Source organism: Oncorhynchus masou, chromosome 1 (genome assembly GCF_036934945.1).
Source record: "Oncorhynchus masou masou isolate Uvic2021 chromosome 1, UVic_Omas_1.1, whole genome shotgun sequence".
NCBI classification, from domain to species: Eukaryota; Metazoa; Chordata; class Actinopteri; order Salmoniformes; family Salmonidae; genus Oncorhynchus; species Oncorhynchus masou.
In genome coordinates, this window is record NC_088212.1 from 69,507,960 (window position 1) to 69,531,316 (window position 23,357).

Sequence of the window (23,357 nt, forward strand, 5' to 3'; positions counted from 1 at the left end):
CCAAAAGCTGACTTTAGTTTGTGATGCTTTAGCTCACTGAGATGAAAGGAAATCCACAAATGGAAATGAAGTACCGTGAAGGAATTGTTTTGCTTCCGTCCCATACAGTACATCACATACTTAAATAAATAAATGTTAAAGCAGATAATTCTTAAGAAAGAACGTGTTGTACTCCTATCGTTTAATTTCTTCCTGTTAAAATGAGATTTGTTGTTTTATATGCCATGATTTATATGCCACCTTTCACCTAAAGCCTTCTATTATTATTATTCTGGGATGGAAAGGGGAGTTGGAACTGTTCTCAGAGATGAAACGTAAGTGAATTGTAATGATTGTAAACTAATTCTGTAATAAATATACATATACAGTACCAGTCAAAAGTTGACACTGTCATGACGTTGGCCTGGGGGATGGGTTTATGACAGTCATAAATACCTCTTCCCCCCTTTATCCTCTCTCTAACCTACTGAGGTTACATTTAAAAAACCCTTGGTTAACATAGAGATTCTGGTAACATCAGAATGTGGGGGGAAATGAACTATATTCTGGTAATCCGAACAATTGAACATATGCGGTGGTACTTAATGAATATGATGACAGTTCGGTTGTCATCTGAGACATTCTCATCAGTGATAAGATGACAAACTCTACAGTGGAAAGTCTACACATCAGAGTTATCGGATTCACATGGAATTGTTGTTCAATTTAAATGTTTGAGGCCTCCCGGGTGGCGCAGTGGTTAAGGGCGCTGTACTGCAGCGCCAGCTGTGCCATCAGAGTCCCTGGATTCGCGCCCAGGCTCTGTCGTAACCGGGCGTTACCGGGAGGTCCGTGGAGCGACGCACAATTGGCCTAGCGTCGTCCGGGTTAGGGAGGGCTTGGTCGGTAGGGACGTCCTTGTCTCATCGCGCACCAGCGACTCCTGCGGCGGGCCGGGCGCATTGCGCGTTAACCAAGGTTGCCAGGTGCACCCTCCGACACATTGGTGTGGCTGGCTTCCGGGTTGGATGCGCGCTGTACGGCTGGTTGGGTTGTGTATCGGAGGACGGATGACTTTCAACCTTCGTCTCTCCTGAGCCCGTACGGGAGTTGTAGCGATGAGACAAGATAGTAGCTACTACAACAATTGGGGAGAAAAAGGGGTAAAATTAAAAAAATGTAAAAATAAATAAAATGTGAGATGTGGGTTTTCATAAGATATTGCTGCTCACTCAGTGGCCCACCTCTATAAAACTTTTCAAACACGACCTCTTCTCCCTTCCTATATAAAGCCTTGACGACAACAGAACTTCCTGTTCCGGTGAGGTAGGATGACGGTCCTGTGTCAGAATGGTTCAGATAATAACTACAGAACGAAGCCAACATCAGCATGAGCAACCAAATTGCGAATGGTATGAACTTTGAACTCTTATTCACGACAGAAGTGATACCTCCTAGCCGTTGAGTTAGTGACCGCAGCTGCAAACGCAGGTTAGGAAGGAACAGACAAAGTATCCCGTCTACCACACAACGACGTTACTACAACGTATCCAATTGACCACCAGAGACATTCTTCAAAGGACAAAGGACTCGGGTGGGCAACACGGCCTTCCATCTACAACCAACCTACTGAAGCACAGCTCAGAGTAAATATTTATTGCATTTTCCTTTTCCAAATGGGTGGTAATTTAGAATGCATAAGATACTGTATTTACGATAGCACAGCTTCACATTTGTTCCGGTCTTCCCGTTCTTTCACTCAACCCAGCCCCTTTTCCTTTGTGTAACAAGCTGTCATATCTGTTCCGCCCGCTAGGGACATTTTCCTTTATGACGTCATTTGTAATCAAGTTATGATTTAATTATGTGCATGTGTGATTCTGTGTGATTAGTTAGGTATTTAGTAAATAAATAATTAAACCCAATTTTGCGTTGCTGATTCAAATTGTTAGACAGGGTACTTGCAGATAACCAAGAATTTACAACTTTCAGATGAGACTGAATTGAGGTGACGATTGATATCGACTGCTATAGATGTAAAATATTACTAGGTCTTTAAGAGTTTATTCGGAAGATAACAGCTCTATAAATATTATTTTGTGGTGCCTGACTCTCTAGTTAATTACATTTACATGATTAGCTCAATCAGGTAATAGTAATTACGGAGAAATTATTTTATAGAATAGCACGTTATATCACTTCATCCGGCATAGCCAGACACGACAACACCTACTTTATTTTTTACTATTTCCTACATTGTAGAATAATAGTGAAGACATCAAATCTATGAAATAACCCATGGAATCATTTAGTAACCCAAAAAGTTAAACAAATATATATATATATATTATATTTTACATTTGAGATTCTTTAAAGTAGCCACCATTTGCCTTGATGACAGCTTTGCACTCTTGGCATTCTCTCAAACAGCTTCATGAGGTGGTCACCTGGAATGCATTTACATTAAACTGGTGTCTCTTGTTAAAAGTTAATTTGTGCAATTTCTTTCCTTCAAAATACATTTGAGCCAATCAGTTATGTTGTGACAAGGTCGGGTGGTATACAGAAGATAGCCCTATTTGGTAAAAGACCAAGCCCATATTATGGGGTCAAATTGCTGCAAAGAAAACACGACTAAAGGACACCAATAATAATAAGAGAATTGCTTGGGTCAAGACATTGGAGCAATAGACATTAGACCGGTTGAAATCTGTTCTTTGGTCTGATGAGTCCAAATTAGATTTTTGGTTCCAGCTGCTGTGCCTTTGTGAGCTGCAGAGCAGGTGAACGGATGATCTCTGCATGTGTAGTTCCCACAGTGAAGCGTGGAGGAAGTGGTGTGATGGTGCTTTGCTGGTGACACTGTCAGTGATTTATTTAGAATTCAAGGCACACAACCAGCATGGCTACCACAGCATTCTGCAGCGATACGCCATCCCATCTGGTTTGCGCTTAGTGGGACTATCATTTGTTTTTCAACAGGAAAATGTAACAACACACCTCCAGGCTGTGTTAGGGCTATTTGACCAAGAAGGAGAGTGATGGAGTGCTGCATCAGATCACCTAGCCTCCACAATCATCTGACCTCAACCCAATTGAGATGGTTTGTGATGAGTTGGACCGCAGAGTGAAGAAAAAGCAGCCAACAAGTGCACAGCATATGTGGGAACTCTTTCAAGACTGTTTGAAATATATTCCAGGTGAAGCTGGTTATGAGAATGCCAAGAGTGTGCAAAGCTGTCAAAGGGTGGCTACTTCGAAGAATCCCAAATATATTTTGATGTTTTACACTTTTTTGGTTACTACATGATTCCATATGTGTTATTTCATAGTTTTGAGGTCTTCACTATTATTCTACAATGTAGAAAATAGTAAAAATACAGAAAAGTAGCCAAACTTTTGACTGGTACTGTTTAATAATAAAAAAAATTTGTTATACTCCTAACTCAAATGTGTCACTTTGTTCTAGAGTACAATGATTTAATGCTACAATGTAGAAAATAGTAAAACTACAGAAAAACCCTTGAATTAGTAGGTGTATTAACTATGTTATTGTTAAGGGAATTTTTATCAATGATGACTAATTATGTATACAGTTCAACCAGGCCTGACAAATCAGAATACTATTATGTTACTGCATATGTACTAATCAGAATACTATTATGTTACTGTATATGTATGAACTTTCTTTTTAATCTTAGTTCTGAATATAATGTGTGCAAATAATCAAGAATGAGAACAATGACGGTCTGTTCCTTGGTAGAAATGAATGAACTATATCTCCAGACTGACTAGAATGCTTATCTACACTGGCTGACCTTGGCTCTAGGCGAGGAGGGAAGGCTTGAGAACTATAGAGCCTTTCTACCAGTGTCAAGAAGAGACGGAACATTTAGAAAACGCTGACATCATTTTCAGTTTATAAACTGTGGTGAAATGTGTAAGGAGCAGTACTCTTGTGAATAAAGGCTGCTATTTGACTTTAAGACCGGGCTCTGTCTATTTCTATAAAATAAGGGTCATACAAATTCTTATGAATTGACAGAGTGTTTAATTTGAATTGGGAATTAAAACAGAGGAATTAAATTCCTTCAATAATTGGTCCTTCGAACCGGGATCTAAAATACCCGTCTCTGCCATCTGGAGGTCGCACGCCGAAAAAATCGTGCACGAGCGGGTCCCTGAATTGAGGTTAAAAAGAGGCCGGTATACACCCCAGACGGCAGGTACGGTGACTAGATCCAACGAACAATGCTTTTCCCAGTCGGCGGCAAGGTTAGTAGCCTATATTCTCGATTCTGGGGGGATTTGAGTTCTTTGATTGATATTCTAAAATTTTCAGAATTCATCAATAATGGGAGCTTTGCTATTCCCACAGGGTTTTGTATGACCAACATACACTGGGTTTTGTATAACCGATATACACTGAGCAGGTTCGAAAATAACCTGTGGTAATGTGCACTACCGTAAATAAACTAAACTTAATCATGAGAGGCATATTCGCCCGAGATTAAGATGGGATATTAAATAGGTGCTTGGGGATAGGACGGTGATCTTGTACAAATACTAGGCGTGGGGAGACAGGAAGGGAATGCTCAAGATAACTGGAATGGTAATTTGTGGCAGTATTGATCATCATTAATTGTGGCAGTATTGATCATCATTCCGATTCAACAAATACTACTGAAATATCCAAATAAAGAGGAGAGGGAACCAAAATCTAAAGGAATGGGACAAAAGCCAAATCTATAGACAAGAGGTTCCATGCGAGAGGGAAGCCTAAGAGATAGTGGCGTGAGATAACGATTATGAGCGTTCTTTAAAAGCCCTCTGACACAACCGGCAAATAAGATATTAACTAGGGATTTACAACCCCTGGGCTTATAGTTGTAAGGTAAGACCTAATATCTGATTCAACAGTCAAAGCTATTGATAAGATTTCCATAAAAGAGACACACACATAGTCAGACAGAAAAGTCACCTAAAGTTAAATGTAGGGAATAATGAAGAGATACGATAACCAGGATGTTATATTTTTATGAATCGACGGATATACGATAAATTTAAACAGAGAAAATGGGTTGTGGCATTTAGAGGGAAAATGCGTGTATTATAGCTTAGAGTTACTTTTCAAAAGTGGCTAAAAGTTCCAAATACATTTTTTTTAAAGGAGCTAAATATCGTAAGGATAGTCTGAAAAGATGCTACAGCTAGCAACGGAATTGCTAGGCATTCAATGGGGCTATATAGTGCAACACTTTGGACTATAAAATAGGTAAGAATAGTTTAATCGTAAAAAGTTGTGATTGTTTTCCCGAGTATTGATTTTTGGTTAGGTAACGCCAGTGAATTCGAACAAGAAGTTAACGTATTCTAAAAACACTATCTGTTTTCATTACGGGGAACAAGTACATGTCTTATCTTAAAGGGACAGTACACGTTTATCACAGTGGTTTGAGTGTATGGCAGTGTATAAAATATTTTGGGACGACAATTTGAAGATAGACTGAACGAGTTACATGAAACATCGAGAGATTTAAAACGAATGATGTGAAGGGATTATCATAATTATTAGGTTTCGTTGTTGTAGTAAAAGTTTGGGTTGTAGGGATTTCCCTGTTACCAGAGACAAGATATCTTAAAGGGGTACACTCACGTATGGATTATTAGGAGTTTTAATTAGACAAGTGAATAACGTATTGGGAATAGAGTCGTAATTAAAATGCTAAGTCAAAAACGAGACAGTTACTTAAATCAAAATGAATTCTAAATAATAACGAAGAGACAATTACGATTTATTTACATTTTACATTTAAGTCATTTAGCAGACGCTCTTATCCAGAGCGACTTACAAATTGGTGAATTCACCTTCTGACATCAGTGGAACAGCCACTTTACAATAGTGCATCTAAATCATTTAAGGGGGGGTGAGAAGGATTGCTTTATCCTATCCTAGGTATTCCTTGAAGAGGTGGGGTTTCAAGTGTCTCCGGAAGGTGGTGATTGACTTATGCCATTCGAAATGTTTTTATAAAATTAGCGAATTTAGAGATATTGGTTGGTGTTGTAAATTATTATTCAAGATTTGGACAGATGTGATAAATTAGGTTTGGTTTATCGAACCCGTACTACTGTTGTTGCAGACAACCAACAATTATTTACAATTCATTGAAAGTCGTTACGGATTGGGCCGAGGTTGAGCGCTTGTTGATGACATCACTCGCAAGGCACTTTTGGTCGCCACGGAAATTATGTTGTGACTGGGGGAAAATTGTTTGTCTTTTAGAAGGAAAATGTGTGCATTATTGTTTTGAGTCACATTTCAGAAGTTGATACAAATTTCAAAATACATTTTTAAAAGTAATTTGAGAGTCGCCAGGATAGTCAGGAAAGATGCTAAAAACTAGTAGCTGATTCGCTAGGTGGGCATCATAGATTTGTGGCGTTTATTTGGACTGTATTAGGCTATGAGAAAGGGAGACTGGATGTCTGAATCGTAAAACATTGTGATAATGGATTCTGATGGTTATTGATTCCTGGTTTGATTGTTTATGTAACACCAGTGAAATTGAGCGTTGTTTCCATTATGTGGAACAATGTTGAGGAACAAGCAGATGATGATTTGTTTTATTGTGATGTAAACGTGAGTCTCTGAGTAATTTTGTCATCTGAAGCATTATAGTAGTGAGTTTTGTATAGTTTTTTGCTGATAAAAGTGGTTTGTTTATTTGGTTACTAGTGTTAATGAATATAATATGGGAAATGAGATCAAGTTGAGACTCTGGACAAGGCGGATAAGGTATAATAAAAGACCGTTTATTCAATGCGTAATGATGTCTGGCGAAGCGTGCGCACGGCTCCTTCGTCCAGCTCTTATGGAACTTTCGGAAAAAGAGAGCGAAACATGATATGCAGTCCCTTATACTCAAATACATTGAAATGACGTAGGTAGATTCTGGTAGTCCTGGCTTCTGGTAGGTTGCTTGTAGGTGATAGACAGTCCCCTCCAGTCTGGTGTCCGTATCCCATTGGTTCTCTTTGTCTTTGGAGCCCATCCCGAAGGAGGTCGGGTGTTTGTGTTTTAGGAATTTCAGTATATATGTTCAGTATATGTGTTATCTCAGTCAGTCACCCGTACAGGGTTGTACCAGTGCAATTAGTATCTAGAGAAGAACAGGGGGAGGGTAGGGTTATGACACAGTGTGCAAGCCACAATTGCATGGTTAGGCCACAGGCAGACAACAGTCAGTGAATGCGTTATTACATGCGTTTAATATGTTTCTTACACTGGTTATGGTCAATTTTAGGGTTTGATTTAACTTAGTTAAACATTGTTTTCTGGTGTGTTTAAGTAGGATTCCTTATTCTGGGACGGATGGAAGTTATCTAAAATATGTAAATTGAAGGAGCCATTGGAGAATGCGATTGCATTTTTATTAAATATCTGGGATTAAATTACGGATTTCTTACACTGAAAAATGTACAACATTTGCGGCAGAGGGAAAAAGTAATACATTGGATAATAATGTTATCAGGTTAATTGTATCTAAGGGTAGCATGTTCATGTAAGTAAACATATACATAGACATTGTTTAAAATTTATGATTAATGATTTGAGTCAAAGGGGAATTATTATTAGGCTTAGTTTATAGTTCACTTTTGAGTTTCTGAATTGAAGTAGCATAGTGAATGCTAGTTAGGCGTGTTGTGTTCTTCTGGGAAAATTGAGGTTTAAGTGCCTCACTTTTAGATGTTTCCTGGGATTATAATCTTGGGGAAAGTGGGTGAGATTGCGGTCATAAACGACCAAATTGAAAAAGGCCTGGAAGTTTTGATTATCCATTAAGGTTTGCAAATATATACACATAAAACATTTGTTAGGACTATTTGTTTTAGTGCAAAGGTATTTTAAAGAGGCATGCTCACATATGGAACTTTATGAGTTTTTATTTTATGAGTTTTAATTACACAAGTGAATTTTTTTAATTTTAAGGATAAAGGGTTCTTTAATATGTCTAAGGTAGTATGGAAAATGACTATAAAAGGGTGGTATGACCTATTGACCTTATCATGGCTATCTTTTGAGGTCTGATCAGCCTCAGGGGAGAGTCATTTGTATAATGAATGTGGTCATTTGGGTTAATAGTTAAGGTAAATTAATTATAATGGAGTTTTAGTTTGGGGTTAGAATAATTGTTTGAACCGCAAATGAGAAAGTGGTTCAGGATTCTGTTTTACAACATTAGCTGTGAAGTTTTTGAATGGGCTATTATTGATTTGGTATTATAACAGAGAAAAAAAATCCTATTTATCATTGAGAATAAATAGGTGAAGATAAGATACATTGAGGTTTGGATAGGAGATATATTAAGCCAATAGGGCAGGGAATTACATAGAAAAATAAGTTTCAGTTCTTAGGGGTGGTAAATTACTGTAGATAAGGTATTCCACACTATGCAACATATATTATATTCATGTTATTGTCAGATATAATACTGAGGGTCCCTGAAGAAAAGAGCTTGTTAGTATAGGAAGGATTTTGATATGGTTAGCATTTGTTTTGACTTTGTTTGACTATTAGGATGTTTTTTAAATAGTATTACATTTAACAGGAATATAGGACATCTGTGATGATTTAGGATTATTGTTAGGATTAAGATAGATTGATTAAGGAAATGTAAGGACTTTAGAGATTGCCACTCATAGACATGTTTTTCTAAAATCAATGATTTTTGATAAAGTCAAACAGTTAGAAGCTTAGTGGTATTTGAGAGATATGAGAGAAAAGGGTTACGGTATAAATCGGTAAATATATATATTTAAGACAATATATAAGTAGCACAGATACTTCTCAAAGTAGATAAGAAACTTGACAGAGAATTGGTACAGGATTGACATGAATGGACGCCCAAGGGAGAATTGGACATGTGGAAAATTAAAGGGGCTCCTACATGATGATGTCAGACATAAGGATAATTTACTAATCTTACCTAAGTCATTGTTTAAGAGTAGGCAAGGTTGTTACCTGGGCAGAGCTAGGTAACAAAGGGGGATGGGTAAATTGTGTTCTAGGATAGGATGTGACCTACGGGATAATTAACTGATAAAAAAATAAAATAATTAGCTAACAAGTAGGTATAGAAGTTAAAGATATAATCAGATAGAACAAATGAGAAACTGTTTGTTAACCAAACCTGTATGTCCAAGATTTTATGCACTACAGGTGAATTAAAGGTGAAGTCACTCAATCCAGTCCCTGAGGCCTGTTGGGGGGATCATACCAAGGACTCCTGGTGACAGCTTGCAGAAAGAACTACCCGCAATAACAGAGTTCGAGAGGAGAACTGGAATTAACAGAATTCTGGGGGCCATCTCTCGAATGAAAAATACCTTACCTGTCCTTTCCTCACTGTTCTTGTTCAGAGAAGTGAAAATGTGTCTGACTCTTGCTAATTATGTGTTTTCTGGAAGAGGGTGGGGCTTTATAGGTGAGCTGTCCATCCTAAGCTGTATGGTTGGAGACCTTATTCCTACACCATGAACCCGAGAAGGCCAGAGGGTAATATTGACATAGTTAAACAAGGAGAAATTAGTATTAACCAAGCATAAGAGATCACTTGATCTGGATAAACAGGAAGTGAGAGTAGGATAGGGAGGGATGTCTCAGTGGAGTTCTATGTAGACCAAGTGGTGTCTCTGACTCCTTGGCAGTTCAGGACAAAAGAGTAGCTATTTTGGAAGACATCTATGCAAGTCTCTGTGTAGTTCATGGAAACATGTTATAGGTCACATCATGTGAGAAGGCTACATAAATCTACATACCCAGCATGGAAGGAGATGGAGTGTAGTGAAAGTAAGGGTTTCAGTTGATAACCTAATGCATTCCAGGTAGAAAAAGTTAGAGCAGCTGATTGCTCTATAGTCAGCAGAATACAAGCAGAGTCCCTGACAAAGCAGATACTGACTGTGGAGTTGTCCAGAGCCAAGAGCCGGTGTGGATAGTTCAGAAATGTAATTATTCACCTAAGGGAACAGCCTGTATGGTAAAGCGATTCATGGAAGCAGGAAAGCCAGATAATAAGTTGTATGGATTTGCACTATTTATATCCACATGTTCCTCTGAAATCTGAGCTTCCTCCTTTCACAGAAGCAACGGGAGACTGTTTTTTGTTTGATTCAGTATAGTACTCCTGAGAAATATGTGGGGTAAAATCAGTACTGCAATAGGACAGCTAATGTTACTTCTGATGCGACCAATGAGTGATTTGGCAGGCTGGTTGAGATCTGGGGATTTCAGTAAGATAAGGAGGCCCAGGGCTCACATCTGTTGATTGTGTGGGAGAATTACATGATGGCCAAGTATTACTGGCTAATTGAACAGAGGTATGTGTACTGGTACATTTGAGAATGCCTTTCACACTCATTCAACACCATGACATGGTGTTGACTAAACTGGAGAAAATAAGTACTCCGACTGGGTCATTTGATGATAGGTTTTGTATTAATAACATTGTGGTTCCAAGGGTGGCAGATGAGATCAAAGCTATAAATTAGATCCTGGCAGGATTAGAGTCAAGTATTTTTGGGTGGTCCACTCTCAATGAGAATGTGGATTGGATCCATTATATCTATTAAAAATCCACAGTGCTTCACCAATTATATTAGAGATGTAATGAATGACTTGACAGAATAGAATAGTCTTGGATGTTTGCTGGCTGAAGAAGATGGGAGTGTATAGGTAATTTGACTCCAGGGACATACAGTTAGGATGGATCAGTGACCAAGGCCTTGTCTGGTTTACACACCCTAGTTCACGAGTTGGAAATAAACTCAGGGGTGGATACTTCTCTGACTAATTGGGTTGACAGTGTGTTTGGAAGATGGAAAAATGATTATGATGATTATGATTACAGTGTTATGGGCTACCTTCACCTGTGTGACTGTGTTAGTTTTGTACGGACGTGGTTGATTGCGTGTATGAAAGTTATCATTTCCAGGACTCTGGAGAAATCGATGACACTTCAGATGGTGATATATGGACCAATCCTAAACTCTGTCCAGTGGAATACAAAATACATGGCTTGGACGTAATAGAAGAATCCAGATCCTTTCACTCGCGAGGAGACCATATTTGATGTTTAGGGAGGTTAGGTTGTATCTTTTTTTATTTATAATATGTTTATTATTTTACAATAAAAAATAAAAAATAAAAAGACAGCAATACTAACAATGACATTCATTGTACTGTTGAATGGGATGGCCAATTTAGAGGACAAAACAAAACTTAACTCACACATACACAAAATAAAACAAAATCCTATTAGGTGGTACATGTATAAGAAGACAGCATATAGTCATTACAAGCAGTGTAGTTAAGCCCAAAATAGATATTGAGTGGAGTACAGTACAGAGTAGCAGCAGATCGTCAACCCAGTTATGAAGCGGGACTAGACCATTTATCCAGTATCGGCTGCCATATTTTGTAAAACATTAGACTTCTATTGGAGGTAATATATCGTATCTTTTCCATATGTATTACATTCCCTAAATCCCGTAACCACATTTCAAAGGTAGGTACAGTCTCCAGTTTCCAAAATTGCAATATGAGTCTTTTGGCTAATAGAGTACAAAGAGAGACAGCTTTCCCTTCGTGGTTATTCCCATCAACTGTACCAAACAGAGCGGTCAATGGGTCTGGGGCTAGAACTCTATCAAAGGCTCTCGATAAATAATCAAAAATGAGAGCCCAGTAAACATGTAACTTAGGACATGTCCAAAATAAGTGGGTCAACGTCCCCTCATCCTGCTTGCACCTCTCACACAGTGGTGAGGTGTCCGGGAATATTTTATGCAGTTTTACTTTTGAGTATTGTAACCTGTGTATCACTTTAAACTGAACAAGGTTGTGTCTGGCATTCACTGAACTGTGGTTTATATTCCTGAGAGCTTCTACCCAGTCCTCATCTGAGATTTCTGACCCAAGTTCTTGTTCCCAAGCCCTTTTAATGGTGTCTGTGGATACCTCTATGTGGGCCTGTAGCACATCATACAGTCTAGAGACCAACCCTTTTGAATGGGGTTTGACAAGGATCAAGCTATCTAATGTAGGACTATATGGCTTCATGCCATACTGTGGGATATGTGTCCTTACGAAATTCCTGATTTGTAGGTATTTGAAAAAACGTGTTGTTGGCATGTTGAACTTTCCCTGTAATTGTTGAAATGAAGCTAACTGACCATCAATGTATAGATTACCAATTGTTGTGAGCCCCTTCTCCCTCCACTGTGAAAACACCACATCATCCAATGCGGGGTGGAAAGCATGATTCAGGCAAATCGGGCTGTTAATGTAAACAGTGGGTATGTTAAGAAAGTACCTAATCTGTTTCCAGATCCTAAGCGTATGACAAATGACTGGGTTAGAGTCATAAGTGGATTTTTTCACATATGATGGGCTATTAACAAGTGCAGGGAGTGAGGAACGTTGACAGGAGGCCTGCTCAATCAAAAGCCATGCAGGCATATCCTTCTGTGTCATCGCAGGTAAGCTTTCCCTCCAGAAAGACACAATGTTCAGATTAGCAGCCCAATAATACAGTTTAAAGTGAGGAAGGCCAAAGCCCCCCCTCTATTTTGTACTTGCATAAATGCTTCTTTGAAATTCTGGCTGCCTTGTTATCCCATAAAAATGGAGTTACTATTGAATCCAGTTTCTTAAAATAGCTTTGTGGTATGAAATTGGGTAGACATTGGAAGAGGTAAAGAAACCTGGGTAGGACAACCATTTTAATAGATTTTTATACGACCAACCAAGGAGATAGGCAGAGTTTTCCAAAAATCTATATTTTGTTTAAGCTGATATATTTTCATGTCCCAATTCGCTTTCAATAGCTGATCAAGGTCTCTTGTCACTACAATGCCAAGGCTTGTGAACTTGTCCATCACTGTTCTAAACGGGGGAGATGGCAGAAATTGCATATCCACAGGCCGTGATATTTGCATCAACTCACTTTTATGCCAGTTTATCTTGTAGCCAGAGAAGGAGCCAAATGTGTTTATCAAGTTAAGTAAGGGTGGAATAGAAGTTTTAGGCTTGGACAAAAACAAAAGAACATCGTCTGCAGGGAAATTTTGTGCTGTGTGGCCTTTATTTTAACAGAAGCTATATCGGCACATGCTCGAATGCGAGTAGTAAGGGGTTCCATGGCTATAGCGAAGAGAGCAGGCGAAATAGGGCACCCCTGTCGGCACCCCTTGAACAAGCGGAATGACTGCGACATTTATTGATTGGTTACCACGGACGCCATTGGGTGTGCATAAATAATTCTTATCCAATTAATAAATTCCTTTCCGAACCCGAAGTGCTCCAGAACCGACATCATATTTCCACTCAATCCGGTCAAACGCCTTCTCTGCATCAAGAGCTATTACCACTGCCTCAACCTTATGATCGTGATACATTACGTTGAAAAGACGTCTCAAATTGTAGTGTATATGTCGGCCCGGGATAAAACCTGTCTGGTCAGGGTGTATGATGTCAGAAATATATGTTTTCAATTGGTTTGCCAATATCTTTGTCAACACCTTGTTTTCTATGGGGAGTAACGACACGGGGCGATAAGACAACATCTCCATGGAATCTATCTTTTTTGAAGAACAGTGCTATTGTAGCCTCATACAGTGTTTGCGGGAGTTTGGCATTTTCTTTGGATTGTTTAAACATTCACAACATAAGTGGAGCTAGACTGGCGCAGTAATTCTTATAGAATTATATTACATATCCATCGGGCCCAGGGGCCTTGCTGTTTGGAAATTGTGCTATCGCTGTGTTAATTTCCTCCAAAGTTATCCCTGCATCGAGTGCAGAAGCTGCCCCCCTGTCTAGTTTAGGAAGTTCACATTCAGCGAGAAAGCGTTCCATAGTTTGTGGATCAGTAGCATCGCATTTTGATTGGTATAGCTCTGAGTAAAACGGTGCAAAGCATTTATTAATATCCTGCGGATCTGTTACTATTTTACCCTTCTTGTCTTTTATTTTGTGTGAACGGACCAAGTAATTGGGCGTCACTCTAAAGCGGGAAGGTGGAATAAACGAGTCAGGAGTAGGTTTTCTTGATTGAACACAGTTCTCTATTGAGGGCATTTGGTCAACAAAAACATTCCAACATAATCAATGAAAATCTTCCAAGGAAAAACATACATCTTCTTCTCCAGATGAAACAGGAACACAATAGGATTATCTTTAAACTACAACAAAAAGTCACGGGATTGTCACCGTCTTAGTGGTTCTTCCTGGATAGCTTCTCTCTCTCGGTGGTTATCTTCCAGAGATAGTTTTCCCCTCCTTTCTCTGCTGGTTCCATTCTCTCTCTTATAGGGGAAGGAGAGTATGTCATTAGTACCGTCAGCTGTGCTTAATTGCCTCTGGTTACCTTGTCTCCCATGCCTTGTTGGGCTACTATCCGTGAGCCCAGCCTGCCCTCTGGTGGTCCTTCCACATACCTTCCCCCCCAGGACCGAAACGGAGGGTCGGGCGCCAGACGCACCGTCTTGGTCGCGTCGGGACAGCGCTTCTGCATTCCCGTTCCTCGATCCGGCCCTGTGGATGACATGGAAAGAGAACGGTTGTAAAGACAAAAACCATCTGGCTATTCTGTTGTTATTGTTTCTCTTACCAGCCATCCTCGTGAGGGACGCGTGGTCTGTAACTAATGCAAACCTCCGACCCAGTAGGTAGTACCGGAGATAATCGAGGGCCCACTTAATGGCTAAGGCCTCTTTCTCTACGGTCGCATACCTCTGTTCCCGATCGCTGAGCTTCCTACTAATGAAGAGAATCGGCTTCTCTGCTTCACCTTTACCCTGAGCTAGTACGGCCCCGAGCCCTGTATCCGAGGCGTCGACCTGCACAATGAACTCTTGTGAGAAGTCCGGAGCCTGTAGAACGGGATCAGAACACAGGCCATCTTTTAGCAATTGAAAGGCCTCTTCCGTCTCGTCTTTCCACTCTACCTGGTTTGGCAGGTTTTTCCTGATGAGGTTTGTGAGGGGGTTGGCAATGGTTGCATATCCCGGGATAAAACGGCGATACTATCCTGTTATCCCTAAGAAGGCCCGAACGTCTCGCTTGGTCCGGGGTCGAGGCCAGTCACGAATTGCCCTGGTCTTCTCTGCCTGTGGGTGTATTTTCCCATTCCCCACGGTGTACCCCAAGTATTCCGCTTCGGACAGGCCCAGGCAGCATTTATTTGGATTGGCTGTCAACCCTGTGGCTTCCAAACTCACGAGCACCGCCCGTAATCGCAGGAGGTGACTATCCCAGTCCTCGCTGTGGATGACCACAGTCTATGTATGCCGCTGCATACTCTTGATGGGGCCGTAGAATGGCATCCATGAGGCGTTGGAAAGTTGCAACGGCACCATGCATTCCGAAGGGCATCCTCACATACTGGAAAACCCCCTCTGGGGTGGCAAAGGCAGTCTTTCGGCGATCCTCCGGAGCCACCGGCACTTGCCAATATCCCTTCGTCAAATCCAGGGTAGTGATGAACTTGGCCTTTCCTAAGCGCTCCAAGAGTTCATCAACGCGGGGCATGGGATATGCATCGAATGTAGAGATGGCATTCACGCCCCTAAAGTCGTTGCAGAGTCTCATGCTACCATCGGATTTGGGGACCAGGACTATGGGACTGGACCACTCACTCGTCGATGGCTCGATCACGCCCATCCTCAACATCTCCCTTACCTCTTTCTTAGCGATGACTCGACGAGCCTCAGGAATCCTGTAAGGGTGGATATGCACCTTCTTGCCGGGTTCAGTGTGGATATGGTGGAACAGGACATCTGTTTGTCCTGGGAATGGAGAGAACATTCGACCGAAGTTCATAATCAGCTTGTCTAGCTGTCTTGACTGCTCCGGTAGGAGAGTTTGGCCACGGCGCACCTGTGGTAGAGCCTCCTCTTTTCCTTTGCCCTCCAGGGCCATCAAAGCCACCTCCTCCTCTCGTCCATGGTACGTCTTCAGCAGGTTTATGTGATAGAGTTGGACCTTATTCCTCCTGTCAGGTTGCTTGATGAGGTAATTGACCTGTGAGACCCTTTTCATTACCTCGTAGGGCCCCCTCCACTGCGCCAGCAAGCGATGTTCGGCCGTGGGCATAAGCACCATCACTTTCTCTCCCACGGTGAACTCACGGGGGGGGGGGTCGTGGACTTATCATAGGCCCGGCCTTGGGTCCTTTGTGCCTTCTCCATATGCTCCTTGACTATAGGCCACAATGCTGACAGGCGGTCTCTCATCAGGGTAACGTGTTCTATTGTGGATTGAAAGGGGCATGGTTGGGTCTCCCAGGTCTCCTTGGCTAAGTCGAGGATTCCTCGACAGGGTCTGCCATAGAGCAATTCAAACGGAGAGAATTCAGTGGATGCCTGGGGTTCTTCTTGCAGGGCAAACATTAAGTGTGGGAGAAGCATGTCCCAGTTTTTCTCATCTCTGGACACCACTCTTCTCAACATGCTTTTAATCGTTTTGTTCAAGCGTTCACACAACCCGTCTGTTTGAGGGTGGAATACGCTTGTACGTATCTGTTGAACCTGATATAACCGTCACAAGTCCTTCATCAATCGGGACATGAACGGGGTTCCTTGATCGGTTAAGATCGTCTTGGGGAGGCCCACACGAGAGAACATCAGGAATAACTCATTGGCAATTCCATTTGATGACATGTTACGCAGGGGTATAGCCTCCGGGAACTTGGTAGCGTAATCTATAACCACTAGGATATACTCGTGTCCTCTGGCGGATTTTGGGAGGGGTCCTACGAGGTCCATAGCTATGCGTTCAAAGGGGGTCTCTATGATGGGGAGAGGAATCAAAGGGTTACATAGGTGTGGCCGTGGAGCTGTACGTTGACATTGATCACACGTCCTACAATACCTGGCCACATCCCGGGTGACCCGGGGCCAATAGAATCTCCATGATTCTGTCAATAGTCTTGTCTCGTGCCAGGTGTCCTCCTAGGACGTCGGAATGGGCTAACTGTAGAACTGTATCCCTGTATGGTCTAGGCACCATTAGTAATTCCTGGTTTTCCCCCCTTCGTCGTACGACCCAGTATAAGAGACCCCGCCTGATTGCATAGTAAGGAAGAGGGGGCTCACCTGATCCATCCACATTCCTCCCGTCAATCACCTTCACCTTCCTCATGGCCTCCCTTAGGTCTGGGTCTCTATGCTGCGAGGTGCCAAACTGTCCCTTTAATTCCTGGGGCAGGTCGACCTCGGTAGAGGGATGTGGAGGTTGTTCCCCATTCCCACCAGGGGTGACCGAGGAGAATACCATCCAGGTTCCCTCCTCGGATGGAGCTTCAAATATATCCCTTAGCGCCTGGTTGCTCCTTCCTTCCAGCGTTGTGTATAACCCTTCACATGTGTCTTCATTGGTGGTTTCCTGGAAAATCTGTCGTAAACGTTGGGTCGCTAATTCTTCCTCTGCTGCAGAGGACGAGGACGCGGCTACGTCTCCTTGTAGGACTACTACCTTGGGCTTGGATTTTCTCTTCTTTCCTGTCCCCCTTCTTCCCATGCATAACGTCATCTGCCGAAGCTCCTTATATAGGGGACAGTCTCTCCCGATCAATAATGGCACCTTCAGCTGGGGCACTTTCCCTGCCCTGACTGTACACCTTCCTTTTGGAGTAAGAATAGGCAGATTCACAGTGGGGTAATAGTGGGTGTCTCCATGGATACAGGATACGGCTACTTTGTCTGGTAGCAGTGCTGCGGAGGTCACCAACCGCTCCTCTACTAACGTAACCATACTTCCCGAGTCGAGAATTGCTACCACATCTTGTCCTTCGACTCGAACCGGAATCTCTGAGGCTGGGGCTATCTCTGCTAACCAACAGTGTTGATCCTGCCCCATCAAAACGGGATGTGTGGGGTAGGCAGTGATGACTCCGTGACCATGGGCTCATCCTTGCTAGGACATTGTGGGGCATAATGGTCGGGAGACTGACATTTATAACACCGACCCTGCTGTGTGGTGGCTGACTTCTCCCACCTCCGGGGGGGGGGCTTGGACGTTTCGGTGGCGGGCGCGCCGGGGTGAGTCGTGGTATGGGATTGGAAGACTCCTTCCGTTCCTCCTTGTCACTTTTTAACAACTCCCTTGTAGACCGATATGTTTCCACCGCCTGGGCTATGTCGTCGGCTGACAACGGGTTGGCTTGCCCCACAACCCTTTTTAAGTCACGGGGTAATTCTCTCAATATCTTGTCCACTACCTATCTTGTCTCTATCACATGTCCTACTCCCTTTCCAGGTTCTAGCCACTGTTTCGTCAGTCATATTAATGCGAAGATCTGGGCACGGACGGGTTGATCAGCTGTATAGGTCCATTGATGGAACTTTACAGCCCTATCTCTGGCAGTCAGCTGGTACCGGGACAGGATCTCGGTTTTTAGTCACCCATAGTCCGCAGCTTCGCGGGAATCCAGGTCAAAATAGGCTTCCAGAGCCACACCGGTCAAAAGAGGGGCTAATGCGCTCGCCCATTCTGTGGATGGCCACTCTTCCTAGGTGGCCGTCCTTTCGAAGGTCATGAGGAAGGCCTCAATATCATCCTCCTTGGAGAGACGAGGTAAGATGGCGTGAGCAGCCGCTCTTGGCCTAACTCTAGGTTCTTCTCGTCGGCTCAGCTGTTGTTGCAGGAGTTATATGGTTGTCTGCTGTGCCGTGATCAATTGTTGTAGTAGGGCGTTATCCATCGTTCTTGAATGGTTCCTCCGGGTCTACTGGAAGAATCTTGGGTCCATATAAATTGACCAAGGTTACTGGTTTCGAATTCAGTGTACCAGCCACAATAATATACCGACCATTAGGATCTGAAATTGAGGATGAGTAAACAAACGGAATGTTTTTCCTTATCAGGATTGCTACCCGTCTCGCTTTTGCATCAAAGTTAAACTGGTATATCTGACCGATCCAGCCGACTCGTAGCTTGGCCTGAGCGGAGCGTTTAATATGAGTTTCTTGAAGAAACACTATGTCAGCACCCAGTGATTTAAGATGAGAAAAAACCTTAGCTCGTTTCACCACATGCCCTAAGCCATTACAGTTCCAGCTGACTATCTTTATTCCACCTGGTCTACTCTGTGCTCTGTCACTATGTGGTATTTCTTATTTTAGAGCAAATTGTTGCTGTCATACAAAACTCAGAAGAAAAACGTCCCGCCATGCGGGAGCTTGTCATGCCACCTGTACTAATAATAAACGTGAACATAAAACACATACCCCATCCCCCCTCCCATCCCTTTACTGAGTGACTTCCCCAAACGAAGCACTCCTTGGCTAACACACAAACCTTAGGGTGTCTAGACATACAGCTTGAACTAACTCGTCGTCTATAGATGCTCCGCATATACGCTAATATTAAATAACACTTAACTCTCACGTTCGGGGGTGAGTGGCGCTAAAACATGATGTGCCAAACAATGCTATATTAGCCACAACATCTCACCAATCATAAGTCCCAAATTCTGATCTTCTAATCGAAAAGACATAGTCCGGAAATTCTCACACATTCCTGGCCTGTATTTGGTCATTTAGCTGGCTGACACAGCCGTTCTGTATCCTCAGGCAGGGAGCTTGCTTGTCAAGAACAGATCGGTCTCTTTTGGGTTGTCAAACATACGTGTTGATCCTTCGACTGCCACCTTAAACCGGGCTGGGAAGAGGAATCCATATCGGATGTTGGCCGCCCTGCATTTGTTGCGTACCTCATCATACTCTTTCCGTTGGTTCCTCACCTCCAAGGTAAGATCTGAGTAGAAAGACACCCTGGCTCCGTTGAAGTTAAGGGGGAACTTTTGACTAGCCAGCTTGAGGATGAGATCCCTGGTCTGGGGATAGTGCAGCCGTACAATGAATGGCCTTGGTGGCCCGCCCTTGGCCGGCTTCGTTGCCTGAGATCTGTGTGTGCGGTCAATCAGGATGGCCGTTTTGAAGTGTTCACTCCCCAGCAGGGCCGGTATCAGCTCCAAGACAAATTCAGTGGGTTTCCCTTTCTCACTGTCCTCCTGGATGCCACATATTCGGATGTTCTGGCGTCTTGAATGCGACTCAAGCATTTCCAGTCGGGCTTTCAGGGTTTTGTTGTCATTTTTGAATGTTGCGCACTGTTTCTCTATGTCCTGTAGCCTGGCCTCGTGATCGACTGTCGTTTGCTCAACCTCATGCACCCTTCTCTGAGTTGCCTTCACAGTTTCGGCCAAAGTCCCAAAACTCTTTGAGATATCAGCAACCTTGTGTCCACCTTCTTGCTTAGTGAGTTTATGGCAGCCGGTATGTCACTTTGCGTAGGCTCTGTGGGGATCTCTTGGAAGCTAGCCTCTTCAGCTAACTCCTCGTGGGTTGGCGACGTTGAAATTGGTTCGTTGTCTATCTCATTCAAATTATCTTGTTTAGCGCTCCCTTTTCTGGTGCCTTTTCCCTTTGTCATATTTGTTTGAAGATATAGGTCGTGAGAGGTTAAGATAAATACTAATTTGTTTCAAAATGGAGCGGAGCTCTAGCAAAGCACGTCTACTCCATAGCACGCTCTCTAGCGCACCGTTAGGTTGTATCTTGTTTCAATATTAGACTGTTTTTTTATGAAGATTGTAACGAAAATCCTGATAAGAAGAGTTATGATTCTGATGTAGGCCAAAGAAACAGTCATGGCAAATGCAAGTAGTGGGTTATGTTTAGGTGATGTTTTGATGACAAGAAATATTTCTAATAAAAATAGAAATAGGCTTTTTAATATTACAATATAGCTACATGTGTGATTGGATGTATAATATTTAATCAACAGGTGGATATGTTAAGGGAATTTTAATCAATGATGACTAATTATGTATACATTTCAACCAGGCCTGACAAATCAGAATACTATTATGTTACTGCATATGTACTAATCCGAATACTATTATGTTACTGTATATGTATGCATTTTCTTTTTAATCTTAGTTCTGAATATAATGTGTGCAAATAATCAAGAATGAGAACAATGATGGTCTGTTCCTTGGTAGAAATGAATGAACTATATCTCCAGACTGACTAGAATGCTTATCTACACTGGCTGACCTTGGCTCTAGGCGAGGAGGGAAGGCTTGAGAACTATAGAGCCTTTCTACCAGTGTCAAGAAGAGACGGAACATTTAGAAAACGCTGACGTCATTTTCAGTTTATAACCTGTCGTAAAATGTGTAAGGAGCAGTACTCTCATGAATAAAGGCTGCTATTTGACTTTAAGACCGGGATCTGTCTATTTATATAAAATAAGGGTCATACAAATTCTTATGAATTGACAGTGTTTAATTTTAATTGGGAATTAAAACAGAGGAATTAAATTCCTTCAATAGTTATACTCCTAACTCAAATGTGTCACTTTGTTCTAGAGTACAATGATTTAATGGTACACGAGGACTTACTATACTCCTGAACAAAAAACTCCACAACTTAATGACATGGTACAGGTTTATTTTCATAAAAAAAGTTACAAAAGTATTTACATCACTAAACCCCCTCCTGAGTGCATTCACCCACCATCTCCCTCCTTTTAGAGAGAGGTGTTTGAGTTAGAGTCTGAATGCATGGTGATGGGATAGGTGGTCAACTTCTGAACATTACAGTATCGTCCTGTTGGCTTACTGAAACATCCCCTAACCAAGAACCTCTTCCCTCATAGTCACCTCCTGTTCCTGTACCACGCCCCCTGGGAACAACCCTGTGGTTTGGTCCACTGTCTGCACCGGACTGCTCTCTTGCCCAGAGTCCCTTCTTAACCTCTTGCGATGAGCAATCCCGTATCCGGGAGCGTAATTATAGCCTCAAGCTCATTACCATAACGCAACGTTAACTATTTTTGAAAATCGCAAATGAAATGAAATAAATATATTGGCTCGCATGCTTAGCCTTTTGTTAACAACACTGTCATCTCAGATTTTCAAAATATGCTTTTCAACCATAGCTACACAAGCATTTGTGTAAGAGTATTGATAGCTAGCATAGCATTAAGCCTAGCATTCAGCAGGCAACATTTTCACAAAAACAAGAAAAGCATTCAAATAAAATAATTTACCTTTGAAGAACTTTGGATGTTTTCAATGAGGAGACTCTCAGTTAGATAGCAAATGTTCAGTTTTTCCAAAAACATTATTTGTGTAGGAGAAATCTCTCCGTTTTGTTCATCACGTTTGGCTAAGAAAAAAAAATGAAAATTCAGTCATTACAACGCCGAACTTTTTTCCAAATTAACTCCATAATATCGACAGAAATATGGCAAACGTTGTTTAGAATCAATCCTCAAGGTGTTTTTCACATATCTATTCGATGGTAAATCATTCGTGGCAGTTGCCTTTCTCTTCTGAACCAAATGGAAACGTGCATTCAGCTGGAGATTACGCAATAATTTTGACGGAGGACACCAGGCGGACACCTGGTAAATGTAGTCTCTTATGGTCAATCTTCCAATGATATGCCTACAAATACGTCACAATGCTGCAGACACTTTGGGGAAACGACAGAAAGTGTAGGCTCATTCCTTGCGCATTCACAGCCATATAAGGAGACATTGGAACACAGCGCATTCAACATCTGGGGCATTTCCTGTTTGAAATTTCATCTTGGTTTTGCCTGTAGCATCAGTTCTGTGGCACTCACAGATAATATCTTTGCAGTTTTGGAAACGTCAGAGTGTTTTCTTTCCAAAGCTGTCAATTATATGCATAGTCGAGCATCTTTCGTGACAAAATATCTTGTTTAAAATGGGAACGTTTTTCATCCAAAAATGAAATACTGCCCCCAGAGGTTCAAGAGGTTAAGCACTCCAGCTCCTCCCTCTCCCTTTGCATCCTTTCCTTCTCCATCTGCAACTCCACTCGCTCTCTCTGCAGGTCTTCCCTCTCCCTCTGCAGGGAGCGGGCCTCCTGCTCCTGGCTTCTCCTCAGGGTCTCCAGGGCCACCTTCTCTGCAGATGCCTCTCTGGTGTTGGCCCGACATAGTGTCTCCAGGAGCTCCCTCTGCTGCTCCAGCGCCCGTGCCTCCTGCTGCTGAGCCCTCCTCAAGGCCCCCGCCAGCTCCCGCTCCAACACACGCACCTCCCCCTCACATGGTCCCATCACATCAAATGAGAGAAAGAGAGCGGAGACAGGAAAAACAGCATGAAATCAAGAGCTCTGGTTCTCCAACTTACGTATTTTCATAAATGAACACATGTATGAGCATCAGTTCTTCGAATACAGAATTTTGGGATCAATTTGAGCAACACCGATACACACACATGTATACAGCCATCAGACCTACCTTCCTCAATCTCAAAGGTTCTTTGTAGATAT

At 42.2% G+C, this 23,357-nt stretch overlaps 1 protein-coding gene across 1 annotated transcript in view; it reads right to left on the reverse strand.

Annotated features, from left to right (window-relative positions):
- Window positions 1-13,859: 13,859 nt before the first annotated feature.
- Window positions 13,860-23,357, reverse strand: part of LOC135549596 (ribonuclease Y-like) — a 9,881-nt gene continuing 383 nt past the window's right edge. The window contains exons 1-2 of the mRNA XM_064979708.1: window positions 22,103-23,357; window positions 13,860-14,578 (exon numbers count right to left, since the gene is read on the reverse strand). The exon at window positions 22,103-23,357 is cut by the window's right edge and continues 383 nt beyond it. Coding sequence (XP_064835780.1) covers window positions 22,833-23,141 — 309 coding nt within the window. The 5' untranslated portion in view covers window positions 23,142-23,357 and the 3' untranslated portion in view covers window positions 13,860-14,578; window positions 22,103-22,832. The remainder of the gene's footprint in view (window positions 14,579-22,102) is intronic.